General features: G+C 73.1%; 2 protein-coding genes across 5 annotated transcripts; one reads left to right on the top strand and one right to left on the bottom strand.

The window, feature by feature from the left end:
- The first annotated feature begins 523 nt into the window (after window positions 1-523).
- On the top strand, window positions 524-8,269 carry NCKAP5L (NCK associated protein 5 like). Of its 2 annotated transcripts, none has more exons than XM_065043705.1 (13): window positions 524-647; window positions 3,338-3,378; window positions 3,463-3,570; window positions 3,987-4,055; window positions 4,161-4,199; window positions 4,274-4,393; window positions 4,470-4,583; window positions 4,941-6,664; window positions 6,754-6,907; window positions 6,980-7,058; window positions 7,149-7,433; window positions 7,579-7,709; window positions 7,832-8,269. In XM_065043705.1, the coding sequence occupies exons 1-13, from the start codon at window positions 539-541 to the stop codon at window positions 8,066-8,068; spliced, it is 3,210 nt and encodes a 1,069-aa protein (XP_064899777.1). In that variant the 5' UTR covers window positions 524-538; the 3' UTR covers window positions 8,069-8,269. The 2 variants fall into 2 exon arrangements, with proteins under 2 accessions (XP_064899777.1, XP_064899776.1); XM_065043704.1 differs by lacking the exon at window positions 524-647 and adding an exon at window positions 750-2,936.
- A 52-nt stretch (window positions 8,270-8,321) lies between these two features.
- TMBIM6 (transmembrane BAX inhibitor motif containing 6) lies at window positions 8,322-11,648 on the bottom strand. Of its 3 annotated transcripts, XM_065043722.1 has the most exons (10): window positions 11,500-11,647; window positions 10,243-10,345; window positions 10,057-10,165; window positions 9,844-9,964; window positions 9,675-9,723; window positions 9,489-9,586; window positions 9,307-9,386; window positions 9,121-9,221; window positions 8,972-9,044; window positions 8,322-8,895 (listed from the first exon to the last, which is right to left on the bottom strand). In XM_065043722.1, the coding sequence occupies exons 2-10, from the start codon at window positions 10,296-10,298 to the stop codon at window positions 8,872-8,874; spliced, it is 711 nt and encodes a 236-aa protein (XP_064899794.1). In that variant the 5' UTR covers window positions 10,299-10,345; window positions 11,500-11,647; the 3' UTR covers window positions 8,322-8,871. The 3 variants fall into 3 exon arrangements, with proteins under 3 accessions (XP_064899794.1, XP_064899792.1, XP_064899795.1); XM_065043720.1 differs by lacking the exon at window positions 8,322-8,895 and having other exon boundaries at window positions 8,918-9,044; window positions 11,500-11,648; XM_065043723.1 differs by lacking the exons at window positions 8,322-8,895; window positions 11,500-11,647 and adding an exon at window positions 10,799-11,230 and having other exon boundaries at window positions 8,918-9,044.
- Window positions 11,649-11,810: the final 162 nt, after the last annotated feature.

Raw genomic sequence — 11,810 nt, 5'->3', positions numbered from 1 at the left:
TGGGGCAGGTGGGGCTGCCCTGGGGGTTCAGGCTTGTCCTGGGAGGCTCAGCGCTGCCCGGGGGGAATTGGGGTTCCCCTGGAGGGTTGGGAGTTCAGGGTTGTTCTGGGGGGCTCAGAGCTGCCCTGGGGGGATTGGGGTTCCCCTGGAGGGTTGGGGCTGCCCTGGGGGTCCAGGGTTCTTCTGGGGGGCTCAGGGCTGCCCTTGGGTGATGAGTGTTCTCCCGGTCGGGGGGGGTGACCCCTCTGCTCGCAAACCTCCGCTGCCGGGGGGGCTTCGTCTTCGGGTGCTGCCCCCTTATTTCTGTCCTTTCCACCCCGGTGGTTACCGGGGGGACCCAGCCCGGGGCGGGGTGGCGGGACACCGGGTCCCTCTCAGGCAGCACGGGGTGGGGGAGGCACCGGGCCGGGGGAACGAGCCCGACCCCGGGGCAAGGGCTGCGGCGGCGGCAGCACCGGGAAGCCCGGGACCCCCCCGCCGGCCCCGGGCGCGGATTGGCGGCGGCGGGGGCGCAGGGCGGAGCCGGCCCGGTGCAGCCATGACATCAGCGCCGCCGCCGGGCCAGCCCCGGCCCCAGCCCCGGCCCCGCTGCCGCTCCCGCCATGGCCGCGCCGCCCCGCGCCGCCGCCGCCCCCCCGTAGCCCCCGGTGAGTCCGGCCGCACCGCGGCGGGGGGGGCGGGGGGTCGCCGGGGGGAGGTCGGGCCGCAGTTGGGGGCACCGGCAGCCCCATGTGCCCGGGGGGGTCCCGGGACGTGCCGCGGGGGGAACCGGGCGGCGGGGCCGGGGGTGCCCCGGGGGAAGCGGCGTGGGGCGTCCTGGCCGGTCCCCGGCACCGGGATGTCCCCGGTGCGCCCCGGCTGTCCTCCCTGCGTGTCACTGCCGTTCCCGGGCTGGCGTCCCCAGAACATCCCGTGTGCCCTCAGCGCATCCCGCCTGTGCCGGGTCTGTCCCCACTGTCCCCAGCCTGGCCCTGCTGCGTCCCCGCTGACCCCGGCACATCCAGGCTCCATCCCTGACTCTCCCTGCTGTGTCCTGGCTGTCCCTGCTGTGTCCCCTACTGTCCTTCATTCCCCCGCTGGTCCCCACCATCCCCAGTACATCCCAGCTGTCCCCTGTGTGTCTCTGCTGTCCCTACTGCATCCCGGCTGTCCCCAGTGTTCTCCCTGCATCCTGGCTGTCCCTGGGATGTCCCCAGTGTCCCCGCTGTATCCTGCCTTGCTCTGGCATGTGTCCCTGCAGAGTCCCAGCTGTCCTCGATGTGTCCCTGCTACCCCAAGGCTGTTTCTGCAGCACATCCCGCTTGTCCCCAGTGTATCCCAGCTGTCCCCAGGGTGTCCTCACTGTCCCTGGGCTGTCCCCAGTGTGTCCTGGCTGCCCCAAAAGCAGCCCAGCCCCTGCCACCCAGCAGCGCTGGGGACACTTGGGGCTGTCACCCCACGTCCCCAGGGCTCGTGGTGAGGACCGTGGCGCGGGGCAGGCCAAGGCCAGCCCGTCACCGCCGTGTTGGGGACCACGGCCCGGGTGCGGGGCCCGTTCCCTGCTGCGCTGGCGTGTCCGCGGCCGCGCGGTTTGGGCACGTGCCGTGTCCCCGCGGCGCCTGGGGTGGGTGGCTGCTGACCTGCGCTGGGTGACCAGAGGGACTGGGGAGGGGGACACGGGCTCCGGCTGCCCCGGCTCTGCTGGAGCTGCGTCCCCGTCCCCACAGGGACCCTCGCGCTGCCCCCGCGGGGCCCCGCGCTGGGGGAGGGGACGGCCATGCCATCCATCTGTCGGGCCCCCCCAGCTGTCCCCGCCGGCGGGCCCTGGGGGGGCCGCGGGCTGCTCTTCCCCTCCAGACAGAGTCTCACTTCCCCCCTTGACGCAGCCGGAGCCGCCGGCCCTGGGGCCGCTTCCTGCGCCGGGGGCAGCGCAAGGGGGGCCCAGGCACCCCCGGGCACCACGGGCCACCCCAGGGACCTGCCGGGGTTTGTGCGGCCCCGCGGGCTGCATGGGGACAGGGACGGGGGCAGCACGTGTGAGGTCTGGCCGAGGGTGCGCGGTGCTGCTGAGCACCGGGCTGGCGGGGTCCCGGGGCCACGCAGCCTGTGACAGCGGGGACAGCCGGCTCGGCAGGGACACGGGGAGCGTGTGGCCTGTCCCCGCTGCGCCGAGCGGGGCTGTGAATACCGGCTCGATGTTTGTTTTTGCCGCTCTCGTTGCACTGAGTGGGAGAAGGCGGCGGAGTTCGCTCTGGGGTGTCTGGTGTCCCCCAGCGCTCCCATCAGTGGTGCAGCCACGCGGGGTCAGTGGGGGACAGGGCTGTCACCAACACCGCGTGCGCCCCGACCTTGCCTGCTTCCAGTGACCCCCCCGGCCTCGCTGCCTCCATCACCCCCAGACCCTCTCGTTGTCCCCTCCAGTTCCCACTGCGCTGCCGAACCCCCCGGCCATCGCCACTGTGGGGTCCGGGTGAGCCGGGACCGTGTGGCCCCACATCAGCCCCAACCCCTGCTCAGCTTGTGGGGTGCAGGGTGGGGGCCCCGGCGTGGGGGGACAGCACAGCTCTGTGCCCGGAGCCCCGGGGGTGTCCCCAAAGTGTCCCCAGGCTCCAAAGGGCTCAGGGTGCCCCAGGTGGGTCCCTCTCCGTGGGGTGCCCTGTACCCCGGAGGTGCTCGGTACCACATGGGGCTGGGTGTCCCGGTGCCACCTCTCCCGGTGCTGCCTCGGCCCCCCCGGCCCGGCTCCCCGGTGCTCCGCGCCCGGCGCTGGCGGAGCCGCACAACGGGGGCGGCGGCGGCGGCGGCTCCTCCCCGGCCGCGGCGGGAAGGCGGAGCTGGGCCGCCGCCGCCTCCCAACAATAGCGCGGCCGGGCCGGGCCGGGATGGAGCCGCCGCCGCCGGGACCGGCCCCGGGGCCGCGCTGAGCGCGAACGGGCGGCGCCGCCGGGAGCCCGGGCGTGAGTGCGCGGGGGGCGGGAGCGGGAGCGCGGCGGGGGGGCCGGGGCCGGGGCCGGTGCTCGGTGCTCAGGGCCGGTGCTCGGGGCCGGTGCTCGCGGCCGGCCCCTGTTCCGGCGCGCACGGGCCGGGCGGCGGGGGGAGCCCCGGGGAAGCGGAGTGTCCGGTACCGGGGCCAGCGCCGGGGGGGCCCCTCTGCCCCGGGGGGTCTTGTGCACCGGGTGCTGCACATTCCGGGGCCGGTCCCGGGGGTGCTGGGCGTCCCGGTGCCCCGGGGCCGGTGCTGGTCTCTGCGCATCCCGGGAAGGGGCGGGGGGGTCCCCGTGGCTCGGGGTGCCGGTGGGGCTGGGGGAGCCCCAGGGCCGAGCTCCATCCCCCTGCTCAGCCCCGTTCTGCCCCGCAGGTGACACCGCGGACGAACAGGGCTGCGACAGCTCCAGCGAGGTAAGGGGGCCGGCAGTGCCGTGGGCTGGGGGGACACTGGCCAGGGCCAGTGGGGACCCCGCCTGACATGCGTCCCTCCCGCAGCGAGAGATGTCGGAGAGCGTGGCCGAGGCACCGGGAGACGGGAGCCCCGCGGCCCTCGGTGAGACGGGCACCAGCCATGAGCTCCTGCAGCGGCTGCGGGAGCTGGAGGTAACGGCGGGACCGGCGGCCACAGCCACCGAGACCTGGGACCACTGGGCAGCTGTGGCCGGTGCCACCGTGCAGCCGTGGCCACCGTGCAGCCGTGGCCACCATGAAGCCGTGGCCACCATGAAGCCGTGGCCACCGTGCAGCCGTGGCTACTGTGCAGCCGTGGCCAGTTGCCACTGTGCAGCTGTGGCCACTGTGCAGCCATGGCCACCACGCAGCCATGGAGCCACCAGCCCAGACTCCATGGTGTGGGGCAGCACTATCCTGCTTTCCATGGCCCTCGTGTGTCACCGCTCCTGGGGCAGCCCCATCCCCTCCATGCAAGGCCCTGGGGTCTCCTGGGTACCACTGGGGGGGGGTCCAGGTGCCCGAGCTCCTCTGCTGTGTCCCCTGAGCTGTCCCTGCTCTGTCCCCAGGCGGAGAACTCAGCCCTGGCCCAGGCCAACGAGAACCAGCGGGAGACGTACGAGCGCTGCCTGGACGAGGTACCGGGAGGGGCATGTGTGTGGGACATGTGTGCACACGCATGTGCCGGGGTGCGGGGCTGCGTGTGCCCTCGCACCCCACCCAGACCCCCCTCTGCTCCCCAGGTCGCCAACCACGTGGTGCAGGCGCTGCTCAACCAGAAGGTGGGTGTCGGGGGGCAGTGGGGGGTGGGAGGGGACTGGGGGCTCCTGGCTGATCCCCCGTCCCGCCCTGGCAGGACCTGCGCGAGGAGTGCATCAAGCTGAAGAAACGGGTGTTCGACCTGGAGCGGCAGAACCAGGCGCTGAGCGACCTGTTCCAGCAGAAGCTGCAGCTCTCAGCCGGCTCCCTGCCCCAGGTGCGGCCGTCAGTGCTGGGGGGGGGTCACAGGGCAGAGCCCCCCCAAGTCTAACCCAGGGTCTCCCCCTCTCCAGCTGCTGCTGCACCCGGTGCCGGTGCCCCCGGACGCCCCAGCCAGCCCCCAACCCGGCTCTGCCGAGCAGCCGCCCCCCCCGCTGCCCCCCAGCTGCTGTGTCCCCGTGCCCGAGGTGAGTGACGGTGCCTCTGCACCCCCTGCCCGCGGTGTCCCCGAGCACGGGCCAGCAGGTTTTCTAAGGCTGCGGTGTCCCCAGGATCGCGGTCCCCAACTTTCTGGGCCCATCTGCGCTGTCCCCGCTCGGGGTCCATGGTGTCCCCCTCTCCAAGCCCCTTTGCCTGGGATGTCCCCACGCCAAACCCCTTTGCCCCTGGTGTCCCTGTGCCCAACCCCTTGTATCCCCATCCCAAACCCCATTGTGTCCCTCTCTCCATCCCCCTCCACCCGTGGTGTCCCCAGGGAGTCCCAGCACGCTGCCGTGGGGTTCAGTGCCAGGTGCCCGCAGGGTGACGGTGCCCGGTCCCCGCAGGTGACCCCACCAGTGCCACTGGGCAGCCCCGGGCTCAGCCCCGGCACCCCCCCCCTGGACGCCCTCTCCCCCTTCTTCAAGAAGAAAGCGCAGATCCTGGAGGTGCTGCGCAAGCTGGAGGAGACGGACCCGCTGCTGGGGCCCCCCCCGGCCTCCCCCGGCTCCCCCGAGCCCTGCGCCGCCCCGGCCTGGCCGCCCTGCCCGCTGCGGGGCCCGGGGGCTGCCGGGGGGTGGCGGGGGGCCGAGGGCAGCCCCTGCTCCTCGCCGGAGGAGGCGGCCCCGCCGCGGGGGGCCCTGCTCAGCGCCCTGGCCGAGCGGCTGCTGCGCGGCGATGGCGGGTGCTGCCGGCGCAACGGCGAAGCCCCCGGGGGCCCCCCCCGGCAGCGGCGCGGCGACCACCCCGCGTTCCTGGGGCTGTACGCCCTGGGCGAGGAGACCCCCGAGGGCGGCTTCGCGCCGCTCTCGCCCGGAGGGGGTCCGAACCCCCCCAAGGTGCTGAAGCTGCCGCCCCCGCCCGGCGCGCTGCGCCTCAGCCCCCAGCTCCCCCGCGCCTCCAAGATCCCGTGTCGCGGCGGCAACCCCGAGGCCTCCCCGGCGCTCAGCCGCCGCGCCTCCCCCGGCACCCCCCCCCAGCCCGGCTCGCCCGAGCCCCCCGCTTGCCCCCCAACCCGCGCCTACGAGGCGGCCGAGCAGCCCCCGGGGCCGCCGGGCCCCCCCTCCAGCGGGGCGCGGGTGGCTGCGTCCCCCCCCAGCACCCGCCGCGGTACCGGGGGCTCAGCCCCCTCCCGCCGGCCTGGCAAGAAGTCCCCCGAGCCGGGCTACCTGCCCTTCAAGGAGCGCCTGGCCGCCCTGGGCAAGCTGCGGGGGGCCGAGGGCCGCGAGCCCCCCGGCCCAGGGCGGCCCGAGCGGGGCCACGGGGCTGAAGCGCGGCCCCCGCCTCGGGGGGCCTTGGGGGGCAGCCTGAAGCACCCCGAACCCGCGCACGCCGGGGAGCCCCTGGCCCGCTGCTACTCCTCCTGCTCCATGGGCGAGCCCGGCAAGGCGGGGGGCAAGAACCGCCCCACCGGCGGCCGGACCCCATCACGGGGTACCCCAGCCCCCCCCGCCAAGGCCACCCGCAGCCCCCACGGCAGCCCCACCAAACTGCCCACCAAGGCGGGCGGCGGCAAAGCCGCGACGCCGCGGGGCGAGGAGCCGGCGGGGGCCAAGGCGGCGGGGGCACCTCGCAAAGCGCCACCGGCCCCCGAGCCCCCCGGCGCGGGGACACCGGCGGGCGCCGCCGGGCACTCGGCCATCGAGGAGAAGGTGATGAAGGGCATCGAGGAGAACGTGCTGCGGCTGCAGGGCCAGGAGCGGCCGCCGGCGGGCGAGGCCAAGGGGAAGGCGGCGGGCGGGCTGGCCAGCTGGTTCGGGCTGCGCCGGAGCAAACTGCCGGCCCTGAGCCGGCGCGGGGACGGGGGCCGCGGGCGGGACTGGGCCGGCACCCCGGCCCCCCTGCGCCGGGAGGTCAAACTGGCCGCCCGCAAGCTGGAAGCCGAGAGCCTGAACATCTCGAAGCTGATGGAGAAGGCGGAGGATCTGCGCAAAGCGCTGCGGGAGGAGCACGGCTTCCTGCAGGCGCTGGACAAGGGGCGGCCCCGCGGGCCCCCCCGCGCCCCCGGGCCCCTCCCGGTCATGTACCAGGAGGTGACGGCCGAGACCTTCATGCAGCAGCTGCTGGACAGGTCAGTGGTGGCCCCTGGGCTGGGGGGGGGGTGTGAGGATTGGGGTGTCCCCCCCCTCAACCACCCCCCCGCTCCGGTGCTGTCCCCAGGGTGGACGGGAAGGACGTTCCCTATGAGAGCCGCCTGGAGCACAAGCGGGAGCTCTGTGACCTCCGGCGGGTCCCCCCCGATGCCAAAGACCCCCGGCTGTGCCGCCCGCCACGCAACGGCATCGTGGGGCACCTGCGGGAGCCCCCCAACAAGGTGAGGACCCCCATCCCCCCCACCCCTCCTGCTCTGAGGAGTCCCCATGGCCGCTCACCCTCTCCCACACAGGTGCCCGACGTGGGGCTCCGGGACGAGCTGCCGTCCGACGAGAGTTTGTCGGAGTCGGGGATGTCGCAGCATTTTGCCGGTGAGGGGGTGTGGGGGGGACTGGCAGGGTGGGGGCAACGGGGCTGACCCCCCCCCCCCCCCGGCACTGACACCCCCCCTGTGCCCACAGCCTGCGGGTCACTGACGCGGACGCTGGACAGTGGGATCGGGACCTTCCCACCCCCCGACTACGGGGGGGTCCCCGCCAAGAGCGCCCCCAAACCGCGGGGCCGCCCCGAGCCGCTGCCCGGCACCGTGCCGGCACCGCCGCCCCGCATCACCAAAGTGCCGCGCAAGGCCCGGACACTGGAGCGGGAGGTGCCGAGCGCCGAGGAGCTGCTGGTGGCCGCAAAGCACCGGAGCACCCCGACGTGTCACCCCCCAGGGCCCCCCAGCCCCCACGCCGGTTCCCAAGGTCAGTGTCACTGTGCCAGGGGGTGACAGGGCCCCACCGCGGTGCTGGGTGTCACCAAGGCTTGTGCAAGGTGCAGAGGGGGTAGGTGGGGTGTGGGGGGGGCCCTGCAGCACTGACCCCCCCACCCCGCTCCATGTCCCCGCAGATGCCGGTGCCGACGCCGGGAAGCCGCAGCGCGTCCAGCAGAGCAAGAACTGGACCTTCCCCAACGCCAAAGCCTGTGGTGCCGCCGACCCCTTCCTCGGCCCCCCCGGGGGGCTGCACCGGCCCGTGCTGGTAAGGGGGGGTGTAGGACCCCAAGCCCCAGGGTGTAACTGGCATTAGCAGGGAGCTGGGGGGGGTGGCAGTGAGCTGGGGGGGTCACAGCGAGCCCCCCTCACCCCACTGTCCCTCCCCAGGCGCCCGTCTGCAGCCCAGCGGGACATCGAGGGGCATCCCCGGAGGCCCCCCCGCCGCTGCCCCCCGCCCTGAGCGCCAGCAGCAGCCGCACCCCCAGCGCCTCGGACGTGGGGGACGAGGGCAGCACGGGGGCGCAGTCCCGGGACGGGGGGCATGGCCCCCCCACGCTGGAGCACTCCGAGTCGCTCAGCGACTCCCTGTACGACAGCCTCTCCTCCTGCGGCAGCCAGGGCTGAGCCCCCCCCGCCGCACTCGCACGTCTTCCACCCCCCCGCTGCCCACCCCCAGCCCCGGCCAGGGGTGCTGCTCGAGGTGGGGGGGGTCCCAGTGTCCCATTTTCCCCCCCGACACCTCTTTCCGATGGTGCTATTGCAGTGTACAGCCCCCGCCGCCAGGTTTTTAACTCAATAAAGCGCCCCCCCCGGGTTATTTATATACGTCCTCGTGCAGCCGCTGTCCCTGCGCCCGCAGGAGGGAGGGGCTGAGAAGTTGGAGTTTTTGAGCGTTTTTATTGAATCGTCCCGGTACAAAGAGGCGGCGGGATGGGGGGAGAGCTGGGAACCAAACCCTTCGGCCCCACCGGCGGCTCAGCCCACGCCGCGGTTTCTTTGCCGTTGGTGTTTCTTGGCACTGGTGCTGAAGCAGAGGAGGCTCCTCCCCTTGAGTTTGGCTTTGGGGGGTCCCACCACCCACCCCCTAGCTGGCACGGGGGGGCCCACGGCCGCCTGGGTGGGGGGACATCCCGGCTGCCGGCGCAAGGGGGAGGTGGGGACGTGTCACCCGTGGGGCTGGGGACAAACCTCTGAGCGAGGGATGGGGCTCGGGGGGGGTGGGGGGGGAGCTGAACTCCAGCGGGAGCCACAAAGTGGCCGGTTTCTAATCAAAGAAAAGCGAAACGAGAGTAAAACCCACAAGGTGCGAAAGCTTCCGGCTGCCGTTCAGCGGCAGCAAAGCGCAACCCCTTTAATGAACGGGAGAGGGACAGGGTGGGGACACGGGGACCTGGACGGGGACAGCTCCACCTCGGCCTGGAGCTGCTTCACTTCTTCGCCTTCTTCTTGTTCTGCAAGAGGAGAGGTGGGGGTTCAGTGCTGCGACCCCGTCCCTCCCCCAGCCACCCCCTGGGGACTGTCACCCACCTCGGTCACACCCAGGATCATCAGGAGATCCCGGAAGATGTTGACAAAGTCGAGGAAGAGATCGATGCAGTGCCTGCGGGGACAGGGGGACACACTCAGGGGGGCCCGTCCTGTCCCCTGCGTGTCCCCCCCCCGGCCCTGTCACCTACCAGATGTAATCCTTGTCCCCGCTCTCCGCCTTCTCGATGATGAGCTGCGTGTCGAAGAGCACGAAGCCACAGGTGACCATCAGCCCCAGGTAGAGGTTGGCCTGTGGGAGGGAGAGGGGACATTAGATGGTGACATCCCGTGTCAGGGGGTGCGGGTGACGTCTGTCTGTTCGTCCTCGGGCTCACCGTGAAGAGCCAAGTGGATCCCATGAAGGCGTTAACCAGGGAGGAGAGAAGCATCAGGGTGAGGCCGGAGAGCAGGAAACCTGTGGGGAGAGGGCAGGGAGTGACACCTGGTCCTGTGAACCCCCCTGGGGTGTCCCCCGCCCTGTGCAGGGAGCCCCCAAACCCCCCCGGTCCCCCCTCACCTCCCAGGTAGAGGAAGCTGCGGCGCCGGGCGTACAGGGCGCTCAGGGAGAAGCAGGCGAAGATGGTGGCGGTGCCCAGGAAGGCGGTGGGGATGATGCTGGGAGAGAGTAGAGGGGGTGACGGAGGTTGGGGGGTGATGGGGGCTTGGGGGTGACAGGGAGGGGCTGTGGGGGTCACACTCCTACCTGGGGTTGATGGAGATGCACATTTCCAGGAGGGGTCCAAGGTTGATACCTGGAGGGACAGAGCAGGGTGTCACTGGAGGCATTTCGGGTTGTATCAGAGCCCTTGTCCCCCCCATCCCCAGCACTCAGAGTCCCACGGGGCCTGGGGGTGTCCCCGGTGCCCACGTACCCATCAGGAAGGCGAAGCCGGCCAGCATCCCCAGCCTCTTCTGCTCCGTCTCGCGGCTGTGCGGGGTGGCCGTCAGCCAGATCATCAGCCCCAGGGAGCCCAGGCCGGTCAGGAGGCTGAACTGGGGGGCGAGAGGCAGGTGGGGACCTGGCGTTGCCTCACCAGGGGGGTGCGAGCACAGGGACCGCTCGCCGTGCCCCAAAGTCCCCTCACCTGGAAGAGGTGGGTCACCACGTTGACGTAGGCGCCCGCGGCCGCCACGAACATGCAGAGAGCGAAGCTGGCATAGACCTTCTTCAGGTGCTCCTGGGTGGAGGCCGAGCTGCGGGCGAGGGGGCGGCGGTGAGGCTGGTGCAGCCCCCCTGGAACCTCCCCCCGAACTCGAGCGCAGTTACTCACATGTGGGAGAACTTGAAGAGGGCGTCAAAGTTGATGTTTCGGTTGAAGACGTTCATGGTGCCGGGCTGGCAGGGGCCCACCGGCCGCTTCGCAGAGCTGCAAACTGCAGGAGGGGAGGAGGGTGAGGGGGACGCCGGGGTCCCCCAGCTCCCAGCTGAGCTCAGCGGGACCGAGATCCCGCCCGTCCCGTGCAGGAGCGGCCACCTGCTCGGGACCCGCCGTTTCTGCGCCGGGCGGGCGCGCAGGGCGTCCTCCCCCAGCTGGTGCAAGGGTTGCGTGCTGTTGCGAGACCGGGGCTGCCCCCGGGGAGCCCCCGACCCCCCGGGAGCTCTGCCAGCAGCTGGAAAGCGTCTTTGTGCCAGGCTACTATTAGTGCCCGTAATGACGTCCCCAGCGGTAGCTCCGGCAGCTCGGTTCCCTCGAGCCTCCTCCTCCTCCTCCTCCTCCTCCTCACCCCTTCCCGCTCCAGCCCCTCCGGCCGCCCCCGGTCCAGCCGGCTCGGCCAGAGCTGTCACCCCGCGGGAGCCCAACCAGCCCAGCAAGTGACACAAAGCACCTGTCACTAAGAGGTGGAGGGGACCCAACAGTGCCCCAGGGGGCACAGATCACTGGGACGCCGAGGGGACAGCCTGGGGTCTCCTTCTGCCACCCCCGAACTGCACAGGTGTCCCCCCAGCCAGACGCCGTTTGTCACCGGGCCGGTGGCCCCAGGCCAGCGGGGCCCTCCCGGCTCGGCCCGGGGCTCCCGTGGGGCAGCCGCACAGCCCGGGGGTTGCGCAAGGGCCGCGGCGGTGACAGCGGGTTTCGTCAGGTAGGAGCTGCCTCCCGGAGGGGCCAAGGGCCGGCCGGGCGGCCCGAGTCACCGCGGCCGGAGCCGTTTCGGTTTCGCCGGTGACGCCCCCGGGCGCTGCCGGCAGCGGGAACCGGGCCCGGCGCTGCTGGGCGACCTTTACCCACTTGGCCCCGCACCCGGCGCTGCCCCGGGCGGCCAGCAACCGCCCCCTTCCCTGCGGGCACCTCCGCGGGGCCGCCCGGCGCCCGCCCCGCCGCAGCCCCCGGAGCCGCCGCAGCCCCCGGGCCCCGCCGCCCCCCGGCAGCGCGGCCTGTGGGGGGTCAGGAGCTGCCCAGGCTGGGCGGCCCGGGTGAGGCCCGGCGGGGCTGCGGGGGCCGCCCCGGGCCTGTAGGTGCCGCCAAGGCCTCGGGGGGCAGCGGGGACCCCCGGCCGGGCCGCCCCCGCCGCGGCCCCTCCGCGCTCACCTGCGCGGCGCTTCCCGTCCGTGCCAGGCCGCGAACCGTCCCCACTCCGCCACGCCCCCCTGCCCCCATTGGCTGCCGCATCGCGGAAACCCGCCCTCTGCCTCGTTCTATTGGTCCGTCGCCACCACTCGAGGAGGGGCGGGGAGAACCGCCGCCACCGCCCATTGGCGGTCGGCCGCACCCGAGCGCTGCCGTTGGCCAGGCACCTCCTCCCCCGCATAGAAGCGCGACGCTCATTGGCTGTCGTGGCCGTGGTCGGGCCAATCGGCACCTCGGACTCTCTCCTGCCTTTGGGCGCCCCCCGGTGGCGC

This window comes from Columba livia, chromosome 29, assembly GCF_036013475.1.
Source record: "Columba livia isolate bColLiv1 breed racing homer chromosome 29, bColLiv1.pat.W.v2, whole genome shotgun sequence".
In the NCBI taxonomy this organism is placed as follows: domain Eukaryota; kingdom Metazoa; phylum Chordata; class Aves; order Columbiformes; family Columbidae; genus Columba; species Columba livia.
Note: the sequence above shows the minus strand (reverse complement) of the source record. Positions and strands in the feature narration are given on the sequence as shown.

Bases quoted from the DNA above. Each gene is read 5' to 3' on its own strand.
- NCKAP5L (XM_065043704.1), top strand. From the start codon at position 2,663: ATGGGGCTGGGTGTCCCGGTGCCACCTCTCCCGGTGCTGCCTCGGCCC. The intron at 3,571-3,986 runs GTAACGGCGGGA...CTCTGTCCCCAG, and splicing joins AGCGGCTGCGGGAGCTGGAG to GCGGAGAACTCAGCCCTGGC. The intron at 4,200-4,273 runs GTGGGTGTCGGG...CCGCCCTGGCAG, and splicing joins AGGCGCTGCTCAACCAGAAG to GACCTGCGCGAGGAGTGCAT.
- TMBIM6 (XM_065043720.1), bottom strand. From the start codon at position 10,298: ATGAACGTCTTCAACCGAAACATCAACTTTGACGCCCTCTTCAAGTTC. The intron at 9,724-9,843 runs GTACGTGGGCAC...CTGTCCCTCCAG, and splicing joins CGGCTTCGCCTTCCTGATGG to GTATCAACCTTGGACCCCTC. The intron at 9,222-9,306 runs GTGAGCCCGAGG...TCCCTCCCACAG, and splicing joins GATCCACTTGGCTCTTCACG to GCCAACCTCTACCTGGGGCT.